The sequence below is a fragment of the Tupaia chinensis genome, unplaced genomic scaffold, assembly GCF_000334495.1.
Source record: "Tupaia chinensis unplaced genomic scaffold, TupChi_1.0 Scaffold000217_1, whole genome shotgun sequence".
Lineage (NCBI taxonomy): Eukaryota > Metazoa > Chordata > Mammalia > Scandentia > Tupaiidae > Tupaia > Tupaia belangeri.
This window is the reverse complement of record NW_006159692.1, coordinates 1,967,457-1,992,968: the sequence shown is the minus strand read 5'-3', so window position 1 is coordinate 1,992,968 and position 25,512 is coordinate 1,967,457. Positions and strand designations below refer to the sequence as shown.

At 38.3% G+C, this 25,512-nt stretch overlaps 1 protein-coding gene across 6 annotated transcripts in view; it reads right to left on the bottom strand.

Annotated features, from left to right (window-relative positions):
• The window catches only part of KIF20B (kinesin family member 20B), an 86,404-nt gene that overhangs the window by 36,753 nt on the left and 24,139 nt on the right, over positions 1-25,512 (bottom strand). For 4 of the 6 annotated variants that reach the window (XM_006147624.3, XM_006147625.3, XM_027771494.1 and 1 more), the window contains exons 10-21: positions 23,120-23,191; positions 22,886-23,032; positions 22,042-22,204; positions 20,498-20,779; positions 17,533-17,672; positions 16,104-16,239; positions 14,916-15,144; positions 12,202-12,242; positions 9,847-9,966; positions 8,432-8,585; positions 3,570-4,809; positions 3,093-3,231 (exon numbers count right to left, since the gene is read on the bottom strand). In XM_006147624.3, the coding sequence (XP_006147686.1) occupies positions 3,093-3,231; positions 3,570-4,809; positions 8,432-8,585; positions 9,847-9,966; positions 12,202-12,242; positions 14,916-15,144; positions 16,104-16,239; positions 17,533-17,672; positions 20,498-20,779; positions 22,042-22,204; positions 22,886-23,032; positions 23,120-23,191 (2,863 nt within the window). The remainder of the gene's footprint in view (positions 1-3,092; positions 3,232-3,569; positions 4,810-8,431; positions 8,586-9,846; positions 9,967-12,201; positions 12,243-14,915; positions 15,145-16,103; positions 16,240-17,532; positions 17,673-20,497; positions 20,780-22,041; positions 22,205-22,885; positions 23,033-23,119; positions 23,192-25,512) is intronic. The other 2 variants (XM_014587524.2, XM_014587525.2) reach the window with 1 other exon arrangement.

Genomic DNA, 25,512 nt, shown 5'->3' with positions numbered 1-25,512 from the left:
CTACTGACAACAGTATGTCATAATACAGCACGGTACATTCTGTGGTGATGCTAGCGTAAACAAACCTACTAGTCATATAAAAGTGCAGAACATAACATTCTGTACAGTACCCAATACTTGATAATCAACAACTGTTCCTGGATAAGAAACAACTGCTCATGTATCACTACACTAATTATTACTACTTTAGAGAACACTCTGTGTGACGCAACAGGCAGGAACTTCAAAAAGTTCATGAAAAAGGGAAATTACAGTAAAAGTTTAGGGCCAGATCCTTGGAGCAGCAGTAATGCAGTTCTCAGAAGAAGCCAGATCCTATGTGGTGACTGCAGTTCACATCACCAGCCTGGTCAGCCTGGAACATGCCGAGTGCATGTGTGAGTGTCCGAGACCTGCCAGGTTAGAGCACTGGAAGTGATCACAGAGAGACCAAACCCTGTGGAGAGAGTCTCTCTCTCTCACTCTCACTCTCTCCCCCTTACAAGCACGCATAAATAATAACTAAAGAAATAAATTTAAATTAAAAAAAAAAGTGAGTTTATTTTGGTGCAAAAACTTCTGAAATTCATGCGGTTTTGTCATAATTCACATTTTCCATAAGCACTATGAAAGCCCTTATATCTCATAGTCGGCTTACCCCTGATCACACCAGTTTCTCTTTTACTTGATTTAATTTCATGTTGTTTTGCTCATCATGGCCTTTCCAGTGGGATAATGCGTGGACGTGGAAGGCAATGATACTGATGATCCTGATGCTTTGCAGGCCTAGGCCCCTATAAGTGTCTGTGTCTTAGTTTTAACAAAAACGTTTAAAAAGGGGACAGGAGGTGGCACAGTAGGCACACAAATAGATCCACATGACAAAGGCCCTGGGTTCACATCCTGGGACCTCCTTGAGCATGCCTGGTTTGTGTGCATAATGTACGCCCACGATCCAGGCAGCTGAGACTGGGAGTCAGTTGTGGTGTAAAGATCCTGTGGGGAGTACCTATTCTCTCTCCCTCCCTCTTCTTTATATTTCTCAGAAGAAATAAACTTTTAAAAAAATTACAAGTTTAAAAAAAGTTTTTAAAACAGAAAACAATGTATAAAATAAGGACAGATAGAAAATATTCTTATACAGCTTTACAGCACATTTGTGTTTTAAAGCTAAGTACAAGAGTCAAAAGTTAAAAGGAAGCAAGCTCCACAGTGTGGTGGTGAAGGGAACCAGATCCTACATGGCCTCCTGTGTGGTCTGAATCCCAGCTCTGGCAATGGCAGTTTGAAAGAAATGCAAAGGCACATGTGCACATGGGCCCCAAATCCCAGCGGGGTGGAGAAACCGAGAAGGGACTGCAGCATGGCCACATCCCATTGGGGAGTGATTTTTCTCCCCCTCTCGGTCTTTCTCTGAGAAGCACACATACCCTCTGGCAAATTTTAAAAAACAAATAAGCAAAAAAGGTCTCTAAACCTCTACTCCTAGTAAGTACCATATACTAATATACCACTTTTTATCTGTCAGACTGTATTTTCACTGTACCTTTTCTAGACTTAGATACACAAATTCTTACCGATGTGTTGCAGCTGTCCACAGTATTCGGTACAGTAACGTGCTGGACTGGTTTGTTACCTAGGAACAACTGGCTGCTTCAGACAGCTCTGGTGTGAAGTAGACTATACCACCTACGTTTGTGTGAGCACACTCTACAATGTTCATGTAACAAGAATCACCTAACCACACAGTTCTCAGAATGTCTCCCTGCTGTGAATCGATGCATGCTGCACTGTAGTCATAAAAACAAAAACTCATTTGGAGGGGCCCAGGCAGTGTGCAGAGGTAACACAGAAGGAGAGGTCCAAGGTTTCCATCCAAAGACCTAAGCTAGGTGCACACATTCCCTTGACCTGGGACAGTTGAGACTGAGAGTAGATCTTTGATCAATTGGGGTTATTTTTTTCTCTCTCTCATAGAAAAATGAATAAACTTTTTAAAAAAGTTCATTTGTAAGTTCTTTAAATACTAATATAGAATGGTAGCCAAAATACACCACTAAGTAAAATAAAACAGTATTTATGTTTTCATTTTTTATAAGAGAAGGCAAACAGAATAGGAGGGGGAAGAAGAACAGAAAAAATAAATAACTGTCCAAATTTGATACCTTCGAGGGAACCTTGATGTCTGGGAGAAGTGGGAAAGATTTTTTCTTTTTAAGAGAGATTTTTGCTATAGGGTGTGTGCATTCACTGGAGGAAGAGACAGACACATATAGAAAGTGAAAAAGCACCCCTAAGTGTGATTTTGGGCATGCATGCACACGCACCTGTCACGAGTTTTAAGCCACTGGGTCTAGGACTTAAAATGAAATAGACTAAGTGGGAGTCCAGTGACGTAACCATTATGCCATCTGCTGGTCCCTGAGAAAGATTTTGTTTTTTACTGAGTATGTCTTTGAACATTTCAAATTTGGAATCACATGACTGTATTCCCCATTTTTACGTTAAAGAATAATAAATATTTATTATAAAATTCACACTGTATACTCCTCTAAATACTATATGCAAACAAAAGCTGCCATTTTATTTACCTTTTTAAACTTAGCAATCTTTAAAAAAAAAACAAACTATAATCCTACCTAAGGCACATGTTTGTTTGTCTTCTTAGACAGTTTTGCTATAGGATGCATGCACTCCCCAAAGAGACAGAGAAAGAGAGAAATCACCCCCCAGGTGGCGGGGAGCGGGTAATAGCTATGCTGCAGCCCCTTCTACTCCATTCTCCTCTCTGGATTTTAGGCATGCATGTGCACACAGTAGGCATGAGTTTCAAGCCTAGGACTTGAACCATAGTCTGCCATGTGGAAGTTCAACACCTTAACCACTACACTACCTGCTGGCCCCAACGCACAAATTTTTGATGCTGAATGTTCTTCAATTTGTCTCAACTAGCTAAATTTTCTTTTGTGAAATAACTGTTCTTAGCATTTCAAGAAAAATTATGAAATTGATCAATATTCCATTTAATTCTAAGATTAGTATCTAAAGTTAATATATAAATAAAACTATCTTTATTATATTAAATTGGCCACAGAACTTTCCAAAAAACTTACCTCTTTTTGCACTTGCTCAATCTGTTTTTTGGCATCAGTCATTTTCTCTTTCAGCTCAGTATAAGCTTCTTCTTTCCTCTGAAGATCTGCTTTCAAATTCTGGGTAAGAGTAGAGCTTGCAGAGAGTTCTTCTTTCAACCTACAAAATATAAACAACTCTTCTATAGTGCTGTACCATTAATTACTTAGCATCTTATGTATAAACTGGTTATAATCTTTAAAAAATTACATCATTTCACAGATCTGCAATGTGTAAAAACTATGAACGAATCCTTCAGAAAGCATTTCAGGTGATTCGTATAAGAACTTTCTATTTGAGTTTTGGTTACAAAGGTTCATTCGTGCAAAATTCATGTTCCTTGCTCACACATGCTACATTTTACCAGATTAAGTTATGACCATTTAATTGTTTAAAAGCTACACAGCACAATGAATGCTTTGCATTTTTCTAAATATTTTAAAGAATATTTAGCTTACTTTTCTGTTTCTTGTCTGTAGGTTTCTTTTTCTTCTTCAAATAATTTAAGTGAATGAGTCACTTCTTGCAAATTACTCCTTAATTGTGTGATTTCTCCTTTCAAATTAACTTCCTTTTCACTTAATTCCTTGGCATTTTTGATAGAGTCCTGAAGATTCACTTGTAATTCCTTTAGATTTATTTCTAGCTTTAAGATGGTTGATTCCTTTTCCAAAATATCTTCTTCTAGCTTGGCTGAACGTGTACACTCATCTTTCTGAGTCTCTAAGATTGTTTCCAGTTCCTTTATTTTCTCCTTATAAGAAGTGACGTTTAGTTCAAGTTCAGAAAGTACTCTCTTTCCTTCAACTATGTGCTGTTCTTGAACACCAAGACGAAGGCTTTTTTCTTGCAGTTCTTCTTTCAACTGCTGTATAAGACTTTCTTTTTCTTTGAGTAGGTCACTTTGCTGTTCGTGCTTCCTTTCCTCTATTTTTAGTTTACTGTTTTCATCCTTCAGGCCTTCTACTTCTGCCTGTAATTTTTCAATCTCTTGTTCCAGGTCCTGGATCTGATGGCTTTTTTTGGAGGAAGCCTTCACAATCTCCTTACATTCTTCCCAAATAGCTTCAATACTAGAGTGGAAAGAACTTTCTCTACTGAGTTCTTGAACATGATAGTCTTTAAACTGCTTACTTCCCAAATAATCATTACCTAAAATATGTAATTGTGGATTTGGCAAATTATCCTCCTGATAACCATTTCTTAGATCCCTGGGATTGAATAAATCTATGTTTGAGATCTGAGAAACCGAATCAACTGTACGTAGTTCATCAATTTTTATCTGCATTAATTTTATTTGTGATATATTATTTGTGATGCTTCTTGTAGCTGCTTCTATTTCCTCTGACAATTTCATAATCTTTTCCTCCTGTTCTTGATTTACACCCTTCTGCACCTGTAACTCAGCAATTGCACTGTCATAATTTGACTGAATTTGTTGGACATCTATATTTAAACTTAAGATCTTTTTCTCGGAAAAAGAAAGTTCCTGCTGCAAACTAACGATCTGTTTATTTAATTCTGCTTTTTCTTCCTTTTCATTTTTAAGTTTATTCTCAGCAATGAGTAAAAGCATTTTCAGCTCTTCATTATTTTCTTTGAAAACTTCAATGTCTTCTTTGTCTTCTGAAATACTCAGATGCATTTCTTCACTTTTCTTTCGGTCTTCATTGATAATTGAGCTAACATGTATATGTCCTTTAAAAATAAGAAAATTGTTACTAATCTGGCAAACCTTAACAACATAAAAAATTACCCTCTAAGTCAATATCCAAACACATGAAATATATGGAAGTAATAAATTCTTAATGAAAAAAAACAAAATAAGCTGTTATGAAAAAGAAAAAAAACGAAACAGGTTTTAAAACACCTCGGTATAAACCCATTTATGTAAAAATCATACTTCCATAAATTAATGCAGAGAGTTAGCAAAAGAGGTACACCAAGGGACCAGTAGATGGTATAATGGTCATGTCGTTGGACTCCCATATAGTCAGCCACGGTTCAAAGAATGGGCCCAGCAGCAAACTCATGCCAGGCACGTGTGCATGTATGCCCAAACTCCTGAAAGGAGAATGGAGGGGAAGAGACTGAAGCATGGTCATCCCTGCTGGAAAGTGATTCTCTCTTTCGGTCTATTTATTTCTCTGTGTCTCTCCAGCGAGTGCGAGTGCTCATGCAATATAGCAAAAACATCTTTAAAAAAAAAAAAAAAAAAGGAAGTAAACCATAATGATGTACTTCTTCCTGTAAGAAGAATTACAGGCTATTTTTTTTTCCTTTAGAATTTTCAGTATTATTTAAATTTTATACCGCAAACCTTAATATCATCATTATAACGTGAACAGAGAATATTCCATGTCCTAAATAATACTTTTAAAGTACAATATACTCTGTATTCTATTATACTAGTGATTTGCAAACTGAGTGTCTCAAATTTTCGTAAATAAAATTCGGGTGAAATGGCTGCAATTCTGGGAAATCATATACTGTTTATTAGATCTATCAGTTAACTGCTTAATGGATTACTGTGACTATTTCCTCAAGTTTAAACTGGAAAAGATAGTACCACCATCTCACAGCTGTTGTGAAGATCACAGTAATAAATGACCTTAGAACACTTTGCGTGCATAAAGACAGCTATTAATAAAACCTGAAAATATCTATATTCCATAGATGTACAGTATCTAAAGGATTCAGTGAATTAAAGTGAGTGAAAGTGTGCTCATGCAGGGCCTCTACCAGCACGTCCAGAATAAGCATATCTTTGCCTGCCCTACTTACCCTATACAACGATGCTAAGAGGCTCAAGCGAGTTAAACCAACGATGCTAAGAGGCTCAGATTCGTTAAACCATTTTGTAACTGTTAAATATAAAACCTTTAATGATTATAACTGGTATAGATTAAACTATGTCCAGAGTAACAGCACTACGAGCTAATTTTGTTTCAAAGACAGGGGCTCGCCCTTTTCCTCCATTCTCCTCTTGGGATCTTGGGCACACACGCACACGCACCTGGCGTGAGTTTTAAGCCACCGGGTCTGGGACATGAACCGCGGTCAACTATGTGGGAGTCTAGCGACATAGCCATTACGCTAACTGCTGGTTCCCTCAAATTTAAATTTTTAATAAACATACATTTTGACAATTGTACTCTCACCCTCACAACTGCTAGTATAAATTATATTTCCCTAAGTGTTTCCTAAAGAGTCTATGATTAAATTTTGAGACACAGTTTTCATACTTCTCAATATACAAACTTATATCCATGTACCTCTTTCTGTTTTCATACAATTTCTCTTACAATAGGAATCAGATGACCGTCTCCCATGCTAGGGACATTACTTCAAATCAGACAAGACTCTTTTTTTTTTTAAAGACCCTTCTTTTTTAAATTCTTTCCTGTTCTGTCTCATTTCATGGCTTAATGTTTATATGTGAACTTTCTTTATGACACTGATAGAATTTTTACACACATTTTCTAAACAACATTGCTCTGACACAATCAACTCCATACATCTTTTTGATCTTCATTAGTACCCTCACTGACCACCTCTCTGTCAAATTCATCTTTATTTTATGTGGTATCCCCACTAAGTGTGTACGAATCAAATTCTTCATGCTTAAAGGTCCCAGATGCATGAAGTACTAGGGTACTAATCTGTAGGAGCAAAAGGCCGGGCTTGAAACCATCTTCATTAAGAAATCTATTACTGGGGAACCAGCAGTTAGCGTAATGGCTATGTCGCTGGACTCCCGCGTAGTCGACCGCAGTTCGTGGCCCGGACCCGGTGGCTTAAAACTCACGCCGGGCGCGTGTGCGTGCGTGCCGAAGATCCCGAGAGGAGAATGGAGGCGAAGGGATTGCGGCGTGACCATCCCCCCTGGGGGGTGATTTCTCGCTTTCTGTCTCTATGTGTCTCTCTCTGTCTGTCTGGCGAGCGCACGCGCCCTATAGCAAAAACCTCTCAAAAAAAAAAAAGAAATCTATTACTGGGGAACCAGCAGTTAGCGTAATGGCTATGTCGCTGGACTCCCGCGTAGTCGACCGCAGTTCGTGGCCCGGACCCGGTGGCTTAAAACTCACGCCGGGCGCGTGTGCGTGCGTGCCGAAGATCCCGAGAGGAGAATGGAGGCGAAGGGATTGCGGCGTGACCATCCCCCCTGGGGGGTGATTTCTCGCTTTCTGTCTCTATGTGTCTCTCTCTGTCTGTCTGGCGAGCGCACGCGCCCTACAGTGAAAATCGCTCCAAAAAAAAAAAAAGAAATCTATTACTTCCAGTTGATATCTGTCCAATGAATCTAAAAAACATTGTATTTTATACTTCTTTGTAACTGGGTAATTCCATTATGGGATTCTAAGGTCCCTTTTCTGTAATAGAATAGTTTTAAAAGATGGTTGGACAAGGTTTAACTATAGCTTACACAGCCTCTACAGCCTTCAAAGAGAGGGCGTTACCCCTGCTGTTGAGCACCCTTTCTTAAAACCTGTCAAGTTCATTTTCAAAGCTTATATTTGCAGTTTATATTTTCCTAATTTATTTCCTCAAGATTCTTATTTATTCTACAGATTTCGGCTACTCTTGAATCTTAATTATTTGCCCTTCTTTATTTTTATCACAAACTTCCCCACTTACACATAATTTTTAAAAATAATCCCAACTTCCATATTATCTTTCACCCAACTATCTCCTGGCATGTTAAATACAACTCAACCACATTTATTGTTAGTAACATTTAGCTCAAAATCCAACTGTCAAATATCCTTTTCTCCAAATGAATAAAAAATACAAGGGATAAACAAATGTGGAGAGGTGCCATCAGGTGGCATGTTGATCAAGGGCTCTGGACTCCCACATGACCAACCATGGTTTGAGTCCCGGACCTGGTGTTTTGCTTGCTCGCTCGCTCGCTCTCTCTCTCTCTCTCCGCCCCTCTCTGGTCAAATTTAAATAAAGAAAGAAAGTGAAAATAATTCTTTAAAACAAAAAAGATATGGAGATATTTTTGAAGAAACAGGTATTACACAAATATAAAATGAAACATGATTCTATTATAAGCACAAAAGCAAAAGTTATTACAAGCATGCAAAAGAAATGATAAAAGCACAATATCTAAAATCATATTTATTAAAATAAAAGACAACTTTAAACAAAATCATCCCTACTTAGTTTATAGCATGTTAGCATAAACATGTTACCTAGATTTTCTCAAGATTTTTCCTTAGACAAGAATATTTCTTCCTATTTACAACTTTTCTATTTACTGGTTCAGGAATTAGCTTTCTTAAAGGCCTTCTACTGACAGATGAAGTAGTACCTTTCTTTGCTGATGGTTCATCTAGTTGAAGTTCATTTTCATGTAATCTTTTTCTTTCTTTATCAGCTTTAGTGTTGGTGTCCTTAGGTACTTTAACTGTTTCAATACCAGGTAATTGGTTGGTTGTTACTAAAGAAGATGTACCAGCTTCATCCTAAAGCAACAGGAGTTAGAATTAGTATGAGTTAGACTCCCATACAGAGAGTTGCAATAATGTACAAACTATGTAATTTATTTTTCCATAGTGTATCTTTTTTTTTTTTTTTTTTGCAGGACGTGGGCGAGATTGCCGGGGGGGGGGGGGCAGGCGGCAGAAAAAGACAAAGAGAGAGAAGGAACCCTCCCAGTGGGGCATTACCAGCATAATCTTCTTCCCATCATTTCACCTTCCCTTTTGGACTTTGGTCTTAAACATACACCTGTCTTGCATGTTTTATAAGCCACTGGGGCCAGGATTTGAATTGTGATCAGCCACGTGAGTGCATGACCAAAATCCTTTATTCTGAATGCGGGACTGGCCTCCCACATTTTTTAACTTTATTAAACACTTTCTAAATTATTTATTTTTTTAATTTTCAAATTTGCCAGAGGGCAAAAGCTGCAATATGATCTTATTCAGAAAAAATAAAGATAAAACTTAAGCAGTTAAATGTAATCAATCAAAAATATGATAAAGACAGGGGCTAGTAACAATCCCTTTAAAAATAAATAAATAAAAATTAAAAAAAAAAAAAAACTGAGATCGGCAGATGGCGTAATGGTTACGTCACTGAACTCCCACATAGTTGACCACAGTTCAAGTCCCAAACCAGGTGGCTTAAAACTCAGGCTGGGTGCATGTGTGTGCATGCTCAAAATCCCGAGAGGGGAACGGAGAAGGAATTGTGATGTGGCCATTCCCTCTGGGGGGTGAGGGGGTGATTTGTCACTTTCTGTCTATCTGCTTCCACCCGTTTCTCTGAGGAGTACATGTACCCTATAACAAAAACCTCTCTACCAAAAAAAAAAAAAAAAAATCCTGTAGATAAAACAAAAAAACGACCCTTTTACTACATAGAGTCAATAAATGTTATTGCCAAGAGCATTGTGCTCTGCAGTTATCTAAGCACATCTGGGTTCCTTTCTCCTCAGAGGTCTCCGGGCTCTTCCCCGCTGGCCGAGTCTCTGACTTGCAAAGGTTGTGTGTTCCCCGTCTTCTGTGCAAAGCACAACACAGCTTGTGGGACCTCATGTTCAAAGAGGCCAAATGCTCACTTCTAAGTCTTGAAACTTCAATTTGCATAACAGTAATGTGAATTCAATGCCAAGATAAGAAATTCAACATTCTCAGTCTTAGTTGCACAGGCCATTTTAAATTCTTTTACTTTGAACCAAAACATACTTTTTCTAAGTTGTAACACAAGTTAAATTCTTACATTGCCTTTAACTGTGTTTTCCGAATGAAAGTTCAGGTTCTGAAATGTATTGATAGCATCTCCTTTTTGATCAATTATATCTGCCAATTCTTGAATTCGCTGATTCTGCATAATTATTTTCTTTGGAAAAAAGAAAACAATCTTTAGAGAATATATTTTGAGATAACTAGGATACAAACATGATAGTTTTAGAATTCCGTCAATTTTTAAGATTAAATAAAAATAATATTAATACCCTACATAAAACTTTATATATACACAAAGGAAAAAGAAGAAATACAGCATATTAGGTAAGAGGAGTCTGCAGACTCCCAGCTTGTCCACTTGCAGCTGTGTCACTCCTGGCAAGTTATTTAACATCCATAAAAATTAAAAAGAGTAACAGTATCTGGTAAATATTAAGTGTTCTATAAATATATAGAGAGTATAGTCTAAAAGAGCTACCAATCAACTTTTCTTTTTTTAATGTAAGATTATTGGCACTTTTGTTTTCTACTTTATATAATTTAATATAATTTAATCTGTACAACTACTGTCTATTTTCATAGCTAGAAGAAAAATTAAAGATAGGAATGATCTAAATAGTAGCTAAATGTCTTTAGAGTATTATTTTGGTTACTGCTTTAAATACCAGATGTTATAGATACCAAGAACTTGAATTATTTATATCCAATCATATCTTGAAATATTCAGCTCTTTTGAATAATAAACGTAAATAAAATAAGAAGACCCATGCCAGAGAGGACAGTAATAGTACTAGGCTTAGAATTCTAAATTTACTTCATCTTTATAGACACAGGAATTTCAAAAAGTTCATGGAAAAAATAGAATTAGAGTACTTTTATTTTGGTGGAGAAAAACTGAAATCCATGCATAGTCTTTTCACAATACATATTTTCCATGAACCGTTTGAAGATCTTCCGTACATCTGTGCAGCTGACTACTGAACACATGGATTTGAACTCCTCGGGTCCACTTACAAGCAGAATTTTCTTTGTTATTTTTTGGACCTAACACCAAACTTACCATTTTATAAAGACAAGAAATTTTCCCCAAAAGTGAAGAAATAAGAAACAAACTCAGCGTCCATGCATTCTCAAACTGTAGTCTTGAGTCCAAGATCCCCCCTCAGAAGGCATCACTGGTCATATATGGGTTATGGTTCCCTGTGCTGAGTTCCTCATTGCCCCTTTCCTGTGTTTAGGGATGGATTCTGAAGGTGTCTGTGCTGTCCCACAGCTACCCAGCCTTAACTCCACTTGTGTGTCTGTGATCCTAGCTAGGCATGACTCCTGGGTCCCTGTGTTCTTGGTGGATCTCTCAGGCTCCTCTCCTTGCTGTTGTTGCAAAATGATGGCCAACCATCATCTGGAGCTCATTCACTGTGGGTGTGATGCCTGTCATTTTCTTCTGTTGCCATGGAGACCCTGTCAAATGGACTTGAGAAGTGGACTGTGGATCCAGTCTGCACTTATCCTGAGGATGACTGGTCATGGCACAAAGATGAAGAGGTGTGGTGGCGCCTCTGAGTCTCCTCTGCCACACTGGGGTCAAGGTGTGGCTCCAGCAGTGGGACCACGAACTGGATCTTCCAGGACTGCTTCCAGGACTGTGGTCTTGCTCCATGGTTGGGGCAATGGCCACTGGGCAGGTGCAATCATGGGATAGAAGATAAAGATAGCAGGATTTGGAGCTGGGGTGGACACATTGTCTCCCAACTCTGGATCGAGCCAGAGCAGACTCTTCGTAGTTAAGATTTCGAAGAGTCAAAGGTTATATGAAGATGTTTCACTTGAGTTGAGGTGGGGGAGAGGCAGGGATCCAGCACCCATAAACCCTGCATTGTACGAGGTCAACTATCATCTCACTTTCAGATCTACAAATGCCAAATCCATCTACAATCACTTGGGTGATTATCTGCTCTGAAATTGCTAAGACGCTGTATGTCTTTCAGTATAATGCTGAGGACATCTTCCATGTTTTTAGGCACATGGTAATTTCAGAAAAAATAAACACTATTTAAATGACTCTAATCAACACAACACACCTAGTAAAAGAAGGAGATATACCTATCTATGCTGATATACAATTATTTCCAAGATCCCTTTCCATGGAAGAAAGCAAGACACAAAACCATAATTCTATTTGTGTAAACTTTTTAAAGATGTATGTGTGTGTCTTCTATAGATGCCTAAATCTTCTGGAAAGATTGATGAAACTTCCCAGTGGCATCATTGAAAAGAGGTATTAAAAGTGAAGGCAGTAGAAGTACCCAGTAATAAATTATGCCCCTTTATTTACTTAATTAGAAGTTCCTTATCGAGACAAAATAAAGCTTAAAGTTTAAAACATTACCTTATTAGATGACTCAAGCTCCTGAGCCAATGAATCTGATTCTGAGAAAACAGATTATCGAAAGTTAATATTTAAGAACTATAATGAATAAATATGAAACACAAGTTGCTACAGTAGACACTTTGGTGTTACATTCAGGGAAAATGATTTTGACCACATTAGAAGCACACAGCGCTCATCTGCTAATCCACAACACAGGGTATTATTTCCAAAAACACTCTTCCAAAACACAGAGTAGGCTGGGGCCACAACACAGTGGTACTGCACTGCTCAAAAGAAGTTGATCTCATCTGCCAACCACAGTTTGAATCCCCAGTCCTATCTGATTGAAACACACCATGCCTCCATACAAGTGCCTGAGATCTGACAAATTAAAGGACTGGGAGAAGGGTACTGCGGCGTAACCAGACCTTGTGATGGGTACTCCACTCTTTCTCTCTCTCGCCCTCTCCCTGTGTGTGCACACACTCTATCATGAATAAGAAAAATTAAAAAAAAAAAAAAAAAAGGCTATGAATGAGTGACATACTTGTGCATGCCGAAAATCCAGAAAGGAGGGAGAAATGGAGAAGAGACTGAGGTGTGACCATCTCCCATTGGTTGGTACTCTCTTGCTTCTCTCTTCAGCAAGTACACATACCCTCTGGCGAATTTAAAAACAGAAAGGAGGAGCTAGTGCCTTTCTGGTCCACTTCCTAATGCAGAGGCACCAGGAGCCTGTTATTTTTCTACCCATCTTATTTCCCACAAAAAAGGACAGAGAACATTTGTATTTCATCTCACACTCTTAAAAAACAGATGTCACAAAGAATCCTAGATATGCAATGCCGTCAGGGCTAAAATGAAGCATCAATTATCAGGTTACTTTAAACTACTTACACAGAGGTCACTCTATCCTGAACCTGCAAGCTGAAAGCAGAATCTCCCATACTGCAAGTGTTCATAAGGAACACAGAAAGAATAAAATTTACTGCTTTATAATTTACTATGATATTGCTTAATTTACTTAAAAGTGAACAGTTTTGTTGTTTTGTATTTTTCAAAGGTCTTTTTTTTTGTCACATACTTACTTTAATTGGCTAGAGGGTGCATGCACTGGCTAGATAAAGACAGAGAGAGAGAAAATGAAAAAGGACCGCCCCCACCTCCTGGGGAAAGCCATGATACTATGATTTTTCCTCCATTCTCCTCTTGGGATCTTTTGGACATACACTCAGACACTCCTGAAGTGATTCTCAAGCAACCAAGTCTGGGACTTAAACCGTGCCATTAGCCAAATGGGAACCAGCAGCCTTAACCACTACACTGCCAGATGGCCCCAGAGGCCCACTGTCAACTAAACTGGCTGAAAGTAAATGAAGGCCACCTTTTACTGTTGCAGCCACAGACATGAGTATGCTCAGGCTTCAGAAGAGGCTGGCTGCTAGTGTCCTCCACTTTGGCAAAATGAAAGTCTAGTTGCACCCCAATGAGACTAATGAAACTGCCAATGCCAACGTCCATCAGCAGATCCAGAGGCTGATCAAACATAGGCTGATCATCTGCAAGCTGTCTGTTTCCAGGCTCAATGCTGGGAAAACAGCTTGGCCCACCGGAAGGGCAGGTATACGAGCACTGGTAAGTGAAGGGCACAGCCAATGTTAGAGGGCCTTCTCTGGAAAGGAACCTGGATGAAGAGAATGAGGATCCTATGCCGGCTGCTCGGAAGATACTGTGACTCTAAGAATGATCACCACGAGTCACAGCTGTGCCTGAAAGTGAAGGAGCTGTGTTCACAAACAAGTGGACTCTCATGGAGCACAACCACGAGCTGAAGACAAAGCCCTCAAGAAGCTCCTGGCTGACCACGCTGAGACCCACAGGGCTGAAACCAAGAAAGCACGCAAACGCCATGAGAAGCGCCTCCAGGCTGAGGAGGACATCATCAAGACTCTGTCTCAGGAGGAGGAGACCAAGAAATAAACCACCCCCTCCTGTCTGTACACAGTGGCAACAGCAATTACACTGATAATCATTTAAATAAAACAAGCCTTTATCTGCAAAGAATAAAATGTAAATGGAAACCAAATATAAGTTTAGTAGTAAAGTACTATAAAGTCATAGAAATGGTTTATATATATTGTCATTTTGGGGGCCTGCGGGTGGTGTGGTGATAAAGGGAACTGGAGTCCCATATGGCCAACCACAGTTCAAGTTCCAGACCTGGTGGCTTTCTTTCTCACTTTCCCTATCTCTCTCTCTCTTGCACTCTGTCCCTCTCTGGTCAAATTAAAATAAATACATAAAGTTAAGTAAAATAATTCTTTAAAAATATATAGTCACTTAATCAAAGAATTTCTGATCACTATGGTAAACAAGGTACATAATTATCTCATACTTACCAAGTGCACTTTTTAAAAAAAATTTTTTTCTACTGCCCCAATAAGTGTTTACCCCTCAAGGAAAAGAGAGACAGACAGAAGCACTGCCCTAATGGGTATGGAAATGTAATCATTTTTCCTCTACTTCTCCATCTTTTCTGGACTTGGGACACACACACACAAGTATGGTTTTCAAGCCACTAGGGCTGGGACTGGAACCTCAGATAACCATAGCAGATCTGGCTCCCTATGGCCTGCACCTGACCAGCACATCACGGGGCTGCGGGGTTGGCCACAACCCTGTGTGTTATGTATTTATAATACCAAAATGAGAATTAAAAACCATTCACTTACCATTTTCTTTCTTTTCTAACTCTTCTTTGGTTTTGATTAAATCTTCTTTGGTTTTAGCTAATTCAGCTTTAACTTGATTAAATTTTACTTCTAAAGAAGCAATAGCTTCCTGGGGATCAGCAAGAGACACAATACATGAGTGAGCAAATTCGGCCTGTTTCTTAATATCAGTGACATCATCTTGAAGCGAATCAATAATATCTTCAAATCCTACATAATTATGGGCTTCCTAAAAATAGCAAAAACCACATGCCTAATGTTAACATTAGGTACATCGTGGTATCATCTGATTAAATCAGCGTTAAGACAGCAAATAATTAACAACCTTGAAATACTTTAAAGTGAATTATTTAGAAGCGTCCCAATAATAAAAAAAATTATATTCCTTTATTCATTCCATTTATTCATGAAGCATGCTTCCCAAAAAAAGAAAACTCAAATTGTGATGAGTTATTATAGAACAATTATGATTAACTAATTCAGGTAGTTTCAGTTACATAATGAGTCTTTTAAAAAGGCTTTGTTCAGATAATCCACAAAGGTAATCTCCATTTTCACAACCCAGGCTAAGTCCCGAACCATGCCCAGACTACACAATGACTTTCTGGTAGCAGGAACCTCGACTTTACTGTCAGAGACTCCTGAACTGACAGATTAAAAAATAAAACAAAAATGAACAACTGTCTCCCAAAAATCTAATCTATTTCGGTTTCAGTGGAAGGAGATGAAAAAGCTAACTTTTCTTTATGAGTAGTGAATGGTAGTCCCAGCAAGGGCAATCATTTTATAGATAAACTGTTTGGTTTTAATTAGAGCAGTAAATAAAGTACCCGTTAGGTCCCTCACACATTTGAAATTTAATATAAAAATGTTTTAAGTTTAAGACACATCTGAGAGGGGCATTCTATAATCAGAGAAAAAGGAATCAATCTGCCCACAATCAATACAAAAACTTAAGCAATACTGAAATAGGATATAAATGTAATAGAGAGAAGCACTTCCACATTCAATAACTGTATTGAAACTACATGCTTTCATTCCTAGCAAAATATGTCTCATTATTAAAAGGCTACACAGTGCATACTATTTTAATTCTAAAGCATATTAACACTTTTCATCACTGATGTGGTATGCTAGATTACGGTACCAAAATTTCATCAGATTTTTAAAGTATTTCAGCTAACATACTTTAGTTTCAACTTTCATCACACAAACTTCATCTGTTAGTTCTTGAGTGTCGCATTTACCAACCAAATCCTTGAAGATAGCCAAACGACATTCAGCATTTTCTTCTAGGATTTCTCGTTCCTGAAGGAGAGTTTCCCTTCATAATAGAAATTCAGACCATTACAGAACAGAAAAGGTACTACTTTACATTTTTGTTTTAAACTTCTAAGATTAAGTACATAATAGATTTAAATAATCATGCACAGGGATTAATAAGAATTATTTTTAAGTTTATATAAGAAAAGGTCAGAATTCAGAAGTCACCTAATACAAAACTAGTCATTCAATAAGAAAACATTCAATAGGTCCAACCCCACAGACTAGTTGATAGAGGAGACATATCCAACATGGCTGATTATGGTTCAAATCACAGCCCTGACAGCTTGAAAAATATGCCAATATTTGTGTGCGTGCCCATAATTCTGACAGGATAGAGAAATGAAGTCAAGGGACTGCAATGCAACCATACCCCCAGTAGGAGGTGCTTTCTCCCTGTCTGGTGAGCACCTGCTCCCTCTAGCAATTAAAAAAAAAAAAAAAAAAAAATTAAACAGGTGGGGACCAGACAGTGGTGTGGGGGGGTAATAGAAAGCTCTACAGAGCTGACCCACAAAGGAAGGTTCCAGTTTTATGTCAGACAACTTCTTGAGCACACTGGGCACATGTGTGCCTCTAATTGTGGCTTGCTGATGGTAGGGGTGGATCTCACTATGAGGAACCTGCTGGGGCTACCTATCTATCTCCCCTACTCTCTCATTCATGGAAGAAATACACTTATTTTTAAAAATAAACAAGTAAATAAAATTTAAAATTTAATTTTTTGGGGGGAGAGGTTTTTTGCTATAGGGCAGGTGTGCTCACCAGAGACAGAGAGAGAGACAGAGAGACAGAAAGCAAGAATTCACTCTCCAGGGGGAGAAGGCCACGCTGCAATTCCTTCTCCTCCATTCTCCTCTCTGGATGTTGGGCACACACGCACACATGCCTGGTGTGAGTCTAAGCCACCAGGTCTGGGACTTGAACCGTAGTCGACTACATGGGAGTTCAGTGACACAGCCATTATGCCAGCTGCTGGTCCCTAAAATTTAAATTCTTAATTTCTATCATGACATAAAAGAAACAACTTACTTGGGGCCAGCAGGTGGTGCAGTGGTTAAAGGGTTGGACTCCCACATAGTTGACCACGGTTTGATTTCAAACTCAGCGGCTTAAAATTCACGCCAGGCTTGTAAGAGTGCATGTCCAAAATCCCAAGAGGAGAACGGAGAAGGCATTGAGGTCTGGCTATCCCCCCAAGGGGTGATTCCTAGCTCTCTGTCGCTGTCCTTCCAGTGAGTGCACATGCCTTATAACAAAAAATCTTTCAAAAACAAAAAGAGAAATAACTTACTTAAAGTCAGCTTCCCGTTGAGCCAAATATTGAGTAAACTCCTGTGTAACTTCTTCTCTAATTTTGAATTCCAACGTTAACTTTTCTTTCTTTTCATTTATAAGTTTTTTTTTCAAGTCTTCTATTAAATCCAATAGTTTCTAAAACAAGTAAATATTAACACTATGAAAAAGAGAAAACTGATTCTGAGAACTGAAATAGTTAAAAAACAGTCTATGACATGAGGCAGTCCACCGAGCTGGCCTCAAGGAGCTAAGTATATGAAGTCTCAGCTATGTCCCCACAGGCCTTGCTGAAGTAACTAACTGCTCAAGGACACATTATAGCAACACAATTCTTTGATTAGCAACAACTGAAACAAAACTACCCTAAGTTCTCACAAACTGCCGATTGTTCATTGTAGCAGCCCGGTGACCCCACGTAGCAGCCCCGTGGCCCCACCCTGAGCTACGCTGCAGGAAGGTATAAGGTATGAATCATCAGAGACTCAATCAGAAGCCTGTGCTGTTTTGTAAATCTACATGGGTTCTGAAAAGAAAAATGAACTTTTGTAACCCGCCCTTTTCCATTCTCCCTATAAATCTAACCCCTTTCAAGGTCATTTTGATGAACATGGATTCCAGGGAACTGGGATCTCTATTCACCTGGGTGGTTACCCTCATGTTTTGGCTTCAGCAAACTCAGCTTACTTGACAAGTTTGGGTCAGACCTCTTTATTTCAGGTTGACATTCGCAAGAGAAATATTGTCCAATTGTTAAAAAAAAAAATCACTTTTAATTTAGTCATTTAGAATTATGTACCCTCTTAACAGTGATAATAATATTTTCACTGAAAATTATACATTTGCAATAGATTAATTAATCAGGAAGACTTCTCAATATTTTAGAAATAGGCTTAAGTAAATCAAGGGGAAAAAAGTAAAGTAAAATGTGAGCATTTATTATCCATCAGGAACTCCTTTGTAGAATTCCGTATTTCATTTGATTTAATCCACATAATCTTTTGTGAGCTTGGTATCACCCATACTGCTTAGGTGGGGAAAAATTAGATCGTGGTAAATGCTAAGATTGGGTTTGAAATTGACCTATCAAACTCTGAAGACTAATTGTGGTACAGAGAAGTTGGTCGGAACACCCAAACACTTACCAAACTGCCAAAAAGAGATGTTATACAAACTTATCTAAAGAGGCTTTTATAACTATCCAGATGTGAACGACAGCTCCATTCTATGGCCTTTGAAAACACATAGATAATCAGGTAGCACAGGCAAGAGTTAACACAGGGCTGCACTGCAGCCTAGTGGTTAAGGGAGCCAGATCCTACAGGGCAACTGCAATTAAAATGCCAACCTCAGCAGCTTGAAAAATACACCAGGTGCAAGTGCATGGGTTCGCAAAAACCCAATAGGATAGAGAAACAGAGAAGAAGGGATTTGAGACACGACTACACCCCCTTGAGGGGTGCTTTCTCCCTCCCTTCCTCTCTGACCATCTCTCTCTGGCAAGAGCATGTACCCGCTGACGAAACTGAAACATAAAAAGTGCCCCCCCATCTCCTTCCATGCTCACTTCCTCTCATAAAAAATAAAAATAAATAAAAAGCTAATAAAGCAAGCAACACCTAATCATTTCTATACTTGTCAAATATCAGACAAAATTTTGATGGAGTTCTTACTTTAAAATAGCTAATCAATGTTCTAAGATATGCATGTACGTTATGTGTTCCATCATCAACTACAGTGTCAAATATATTTTCCTAGTAAATTCAGAAACTACTAAAATTTCAAGTTTAACAAATATTACATAAGAGTTTCAATTTTAATATGATAAGAACAAACTAAAAGACTATAAATGGTTTTTTGTCACTGAGAGAAACACTACAGTGGCGTAAGTATACAAGGTGCAACTACATAATGACCAGATAAACTGGGACTTACACTGCATATAAACTCATGTTTCCAACAGTATATTCACTCTTGTTTCCAACAATATAGTTGCAATAACAGCTTTCAGAAACACTGAAGTAAATTATCAAAATGAGAGTATTTAGGGGACAGCAGGTAGCATAATGATCAAAGTGCTAGACACTCCTACATGGCCAACCATGGTTTGAGTCCTGGACCTGGTAGCTTGCATTCTTACTTTCCTTCTCTCTCTCTGATTCTCTTTGGTCAAATTTAAATAAATAAATAAATACAATTAAATAAATATTTTTTTTAAAAAACACACACATACACATACATAGACACATATGGCCTACCCAATGGCTTAGTGGTTAAGAGAGGTGGATCCCACATTGCTGACCACATGGTTCGAATCCCAGCTCCAAAAAAAAAAAAAAAAAAAAAAAAAAATCAAAAAACTCTTCAGGCACATGTGCCCAAAATCTTGACAAGATGGAGATCTGGGAAAGGGACTATGGCAATAACCATACTCCACTGGGACTTTTCAAAAATGTCAATACTAGATAATAAATGACTAAAAAAGAAATATAACAAAGGCAATGTGTTAACTTTAGTTGTCGATGAAAACAAAGTAGCTATAAATATAATATAGGAACCACTGGAAAAATTCTATATAGGTGGTATATATGATTACTGTTATCAATGTTAAATTTCTTAGAATAAAAATAGCACTGTGATCATGAGGAAAAAGTCTATGTTCTTGGGAAGTACATGCTGAAATATTTTGTTATGTGGTATCATTAGGTCTGCACCTTGTTTCCAACGTACAAAAATGTGTGTTTCCATATTCATAAAATAACAACTTGCAAATCAAAGTGAAAAATAAATGAATGTTCTTTGTACTAAATTTCCTACAGGTTTGAAGTTTTTTGAAATATAAAGTCAAGAAAGATCTTCAAGTACTTTTTTTAAATGGAAGACAGGCAGCCTTAAGAACTATTAACTGTAGTGTTAGGATGACAAGTTAGCCAAGCATAAAAGCATAAGTTCTCAAGACATACTTTTTTCTCCTCGTGGCTAATGGAAGCCTTATCTCCCTCTAATGTTTTCTCTTCATTTATAAGTTCAGTTTCCACATTTTGGTTTTCTTCAGCTTCTTCTAAATCTTCAGTCAAATCTTCATCCTCCACCAGATCTTCCAGACTATTTTCCCATGAAATGGTATCTCTTTTTACATGTAATATTTTATTAGCTGAATTACTGTCTAATGATACATCTTCAGAAGATTTAACAGGTCCAAATGTTTTCTCTTGAGAAGAATTTAAAGTGTCTGGAACATATACCTGTTAAAATTCCCAATGTGACTTTAAAAAAAAAACAGAGACAAGCAACAATTGTCCACTAAAAAATAATTTTATAAATTTATGTTAAATGACAGCTTGAGGATTCAAAGAAATACTAAGCAAACAAACATACAAAAAAGAATTAGGGCCAGATGGCAGTGCAACAGTAAAATGTGATGCTCTGTGAGAAAGGCCCACGTGGGAAAGTTCTGGGTTTGTGTCAGAAATACAAGTGCCGAATTCACCAGGAATAGTGCACCCATAACCAAGAGCTGGCAGAATCTGTGATGGATCACAGTTGGGAGCATGGTCTCTGACTCTGTCTCTCGCTCAATAAAGAAAGAAAGAAAGGAATTAGTATCCTTAAATGTATGTTCTGTTAAGAGAAAAGTTATAGGCCAATCCTTGGCCTAGTGGTTCAGGGAAGCTGGATACCTGATTCAAATCCCCACCGAGCAGCTTGAAGATACCAGGCAAGTGTGAGTGAGGGTGTATCCCAAATCCCAAAAGTATAAAAAATTGGAGAAGGGATTGTGGTATGACCACACTTAATTGGAGTGAATGGTTTTTATCCTATTTCTCTGTCTCTCTGGTGAGTACTTATGACCTCAAGAGATTAAATAAAATGGAAAAAAGAAAAAAATGTACCTCTACATATGAACTCCAGGTTCAGTCTACCTTCCTGTGATGGGTTCTGAGTATTATTCCCAGCAAGGGCTTCCCAACCACCCAGAAGAACTAAATGAACTGGATGGATGGCAGAGCAACAGTTCATTCCAAGATCATTTATTAATTTGCAAACTATGCTTACTTTTTATTCATTCATTCATTCATTCAATTAATGAGAAAGAAGATAAGAGGGAGGGAGACATATCCCCAACAGAGTTTTCACACTGTGATCGACTCCCCATCTTAGCCACCTGGATCACTGGTATGCACATGTATGCCCAGTGTGCTTAGGGAGGTTCTCCAGGACGGGCGGGAACGCTGGACATTCCCCACGTGGGTCTACTTGTATTCTTGCCTGTACCTAGCCCCAAACTGAAGTTTAGTACTATCACTTTTCACTAAAGGTCATTTTAACGCTAGCAGGGACAACTGTGGATCTTTTCCCATGTCCTTCTACTTGGTCAAACATTTACATTTCTCATTTTAGTTATATCCTAGACTTATAATATTAAGTGTAAAATATCAAACCTTTCAAGAAAAATTATAAATATTTTAATAATAAAAAGTATTAAGATAAGTTTGAATATATTTACTTTTTGTGCAATGGCTGAGAACTTCAATACATTGAGTGTTTCATCATAGGCAAAACAACACTGGCTGATGTTGACAATCATACATATTTTTCCTTTACCATTAAAAAAACTTTGAAAATAGTGAGTCAGTTTACTTTCCCGGAAAGGCACATGCTGTTGAAACCTATGGGAAAAATGTTCAAAAACGTGCAAATTAAAACAAATTTTATAAAGCACGATGCTAATAAATGTTATAAAGAAATAATCAATCCATTTATCATGGACTTAAAACTTTAGGTTAGTGATTATTTTTACCTGTAATATTCCTTCTCTGTTTATCTACTGTCTTTAAGTACTACTACTAACAATAATACTAACAATAACTCACTAGGCAGAATGTAAAGAAAATCGTATTTATCAGGGTTGCCCTAGTATAGAGCAACTGTACAACAGATGTCATGAAACACCTCCATAAATGATGAAGGCTGATTTATCACTTATCCAGTCTGTAATGTTAATTAATGCAAAAAAAAAAAATCAATGCCATCCAAAAATCACACATAATATGTTAGTAAGAATACAGTGATTTTAGATGCTAATCAGCATCATGATAAATTTATTGTCTAAAGTGTCTATTGGTATAAATCTGGGAAATACTGTTTACTTGATTTAGTGGCACCAAGTTGACTGTATTTTCTATCTTTTTTTAATCTAAGTTCTCAAAATACTTTAATCACAGTCCATAGAGTCATTACATAAGAAGCAAGTTAAAAATTAAAAAAAAAAACTTACCTAAAAACAACAAAACTGAAAGCTTAAATATTTTAATACTCAATAGGCTAAATACACTCTGAACAACACTTACTTTGACTTTTCACTATTCTTCAAGACATTAATACACTTTCCCAGAGTCAATAAAGAAGTATTGATATTCCCAGTCTCTCTTAACCTTTCACCTTCATTCTGTGTCTTTATGCTTCGTTCTGAACCAGCAAGATCACATAAAGACAATCTGAGTTTAAAAGAAAAGAAAAAGATTACTTCAAAAGTCCTTCAAAATAAATATAGATAATTACAATAGGAAGAAAGTTCAACTTACTCACTGACTCGAAGTACACGAGACATTTCAGAATCTTCGATCTGTAATATTCTAATAGTGAAAACGCTGTGACTGAAACATACCAAGATAAAATGTTATCTTTTCACTTTTAACGTCTGTACCTGAGTAGTATAAAAACACCTAAACTGACCCCTGCTTATACGCAGTATTAGCTATAGTTTACCGCTGTATTTTCTCTTAGCTGCCAGATATTTCAACCCACTGTTCCACTGTTACCAACATACCCAACTGCCTAAACTCTTATTTTTGCTTTGCCCCAAATCTCTCAAATCTTTTCCTCCTGACATTCTATATTAACAAAATTATTTATAATAAAGTCTCAAATTGAAAAGGTCAAATATAGTTACAATGATATTATATACACCAAAAATTCTTTAAACATGCACTAAAAGCAAAGCATACATGTGGCCTATATATAGGCTCATCTGTATCAAGTATCGTCTCCATGCCCAAAATGAGTATGGGGACTGTGAAATATCTCACTCTTGGGTAGGCCCCATGGACTAAAGATTAAGGGAGCCAGATCCCACCTGGCAGACCAGACAGTTTCGATCCTAGCCAGCAGCTTGAAAAACACACCAGGAACATGTGGGGGTGTGTCCCAAACCTAACAAGTTGGAGATATGGAGCAGAAGGAACTGCAGCATGACCATGCCCCACTGACAGGTGGTTCTTCCTTCTCCCTCTCTCTGTCTTTCTCACTTTCTCTGCCAAGTGCATATACCCTCTGGCTTATAAACAAACAAAAATAAATAAGTAAATATCTCATTGTTTACCCTTATTTCCTTTGTCTCCTATTCCCCATTTCTTTGATCAAAAATGCCATTTCTTAACCCTGTGAGATTATAGCCTAATTCAGTACATACATGGTATTCACAAGGGATATGGGGAAAGACACAGAAAGCAGGCCAGTCTTAGGCCCAGTCAAGGTGGAACACATTGCTAACATGCTATGCTTCACAAGTTAGGACCACATGAGAAATCCAGCTTCAAGTCCTGGTCCAGCCTAAAGGCAGTGCACAGTGGCATATGTCTGTCGTTCCTACAACTCAGGGAGACTGATGCAGAACTGAGAACATGAAACTAACCTGGACAAGAGAGAGACCCTGTCAAAAAAGAGGCTAGCATAGTGGCATGCATCTTCAGTCCTAGCTGAGAGGCTAATGCAGGGGATCAGACAATGAGATACTGTCAAAGGGAAAGGAGAAAAACAAAAAAGGAAAAGGGGAAAGAAAGTGAAAAGGTGAAGGGACCAGCAGTTGGCGTAATGGCTATGTCACTGAACTCCCATGTAGTCAACTGCAGTTCAAGTCCCAGATCCGGTGGCTTAAACTCACGCAGGGTATAAGATCCCAAGAAGAGAATAGAGGAGAAAGGATTGCGGCATGGCCATACCCCCTGGGGGGTGATTTCTTGTTTTCTGTCTCTCTGTCTCTCTCTGTCTTTTTGCTGAGTGCATGCTCCCTACAGCAAAACCACTCTAAAAGAAAAAAAGAAAGTGGCAAACTGGATCGAGCCGGCCAGTAGTTCTGGACACCAGGCGGACTGAGGCTGCAGGCCCGAGCCCCACCCCCTGAACCTTTGTGCATCCCCACCGTTCCTCCTCTTTGGACCTCAGGTTGGTGGTCTTAGACTTTAAGACAACTCCCACCCCACCCCACCCGCAAACTGGATCGAGCCGGCCAGTAGTTCCGGACACTAGGTGGACTGAGGCTGCAGGCCCAACGCCCCCCCACAACTTTCGCGCATCCCCACCGTTCCTCCTCCTTGGACACCAGGTTGGTTGTCTTGGACTTTAGGACGAACTCCCACCCCACCCCACCCGCAAACTGGATTGAGCTGGCCAGTAGTTCCAGGTACCAGGCAGACTGAGGCTGAAGGCCCGACCAACCTGGTCCTGTTACTCATCCTCTGGCCCTTTCCTGCTAGCCTTTGGACTGTCTGAATTTTTGTGATTTGAATAGCGCCGCATGATTTTCTTTATTTGTTTTTCTTTGCTACTGAGGTGTTGCTTATTAGGTCAGTTGGAGGTTCACCACTATTTAGAAACAGGGAGGACTTTGGGCCATCCAGGACTAGTTGCAACAGTTAATGGTAATTATGAGCAACAGATAGGCCAACCATAATAGAAATCATCAAATTTCTAATCCTATACAAGTTTTAACACTCAGAGTTACCTTACATAAGTTAGGAAGCAACATATAGAGTACCTGATGACTAGAACAATCGCAGAGGCTCAAGAAATATGAGCAACCAACAAAAGGCCTCTGCCTCAAGGGAAATCATCAAGCCTACATCACCCACAGTCAATACAATGGATGTAGTGGGCATGTCTGATAAGGAATTCAGAATATTTGTAGTGACCAAACTAA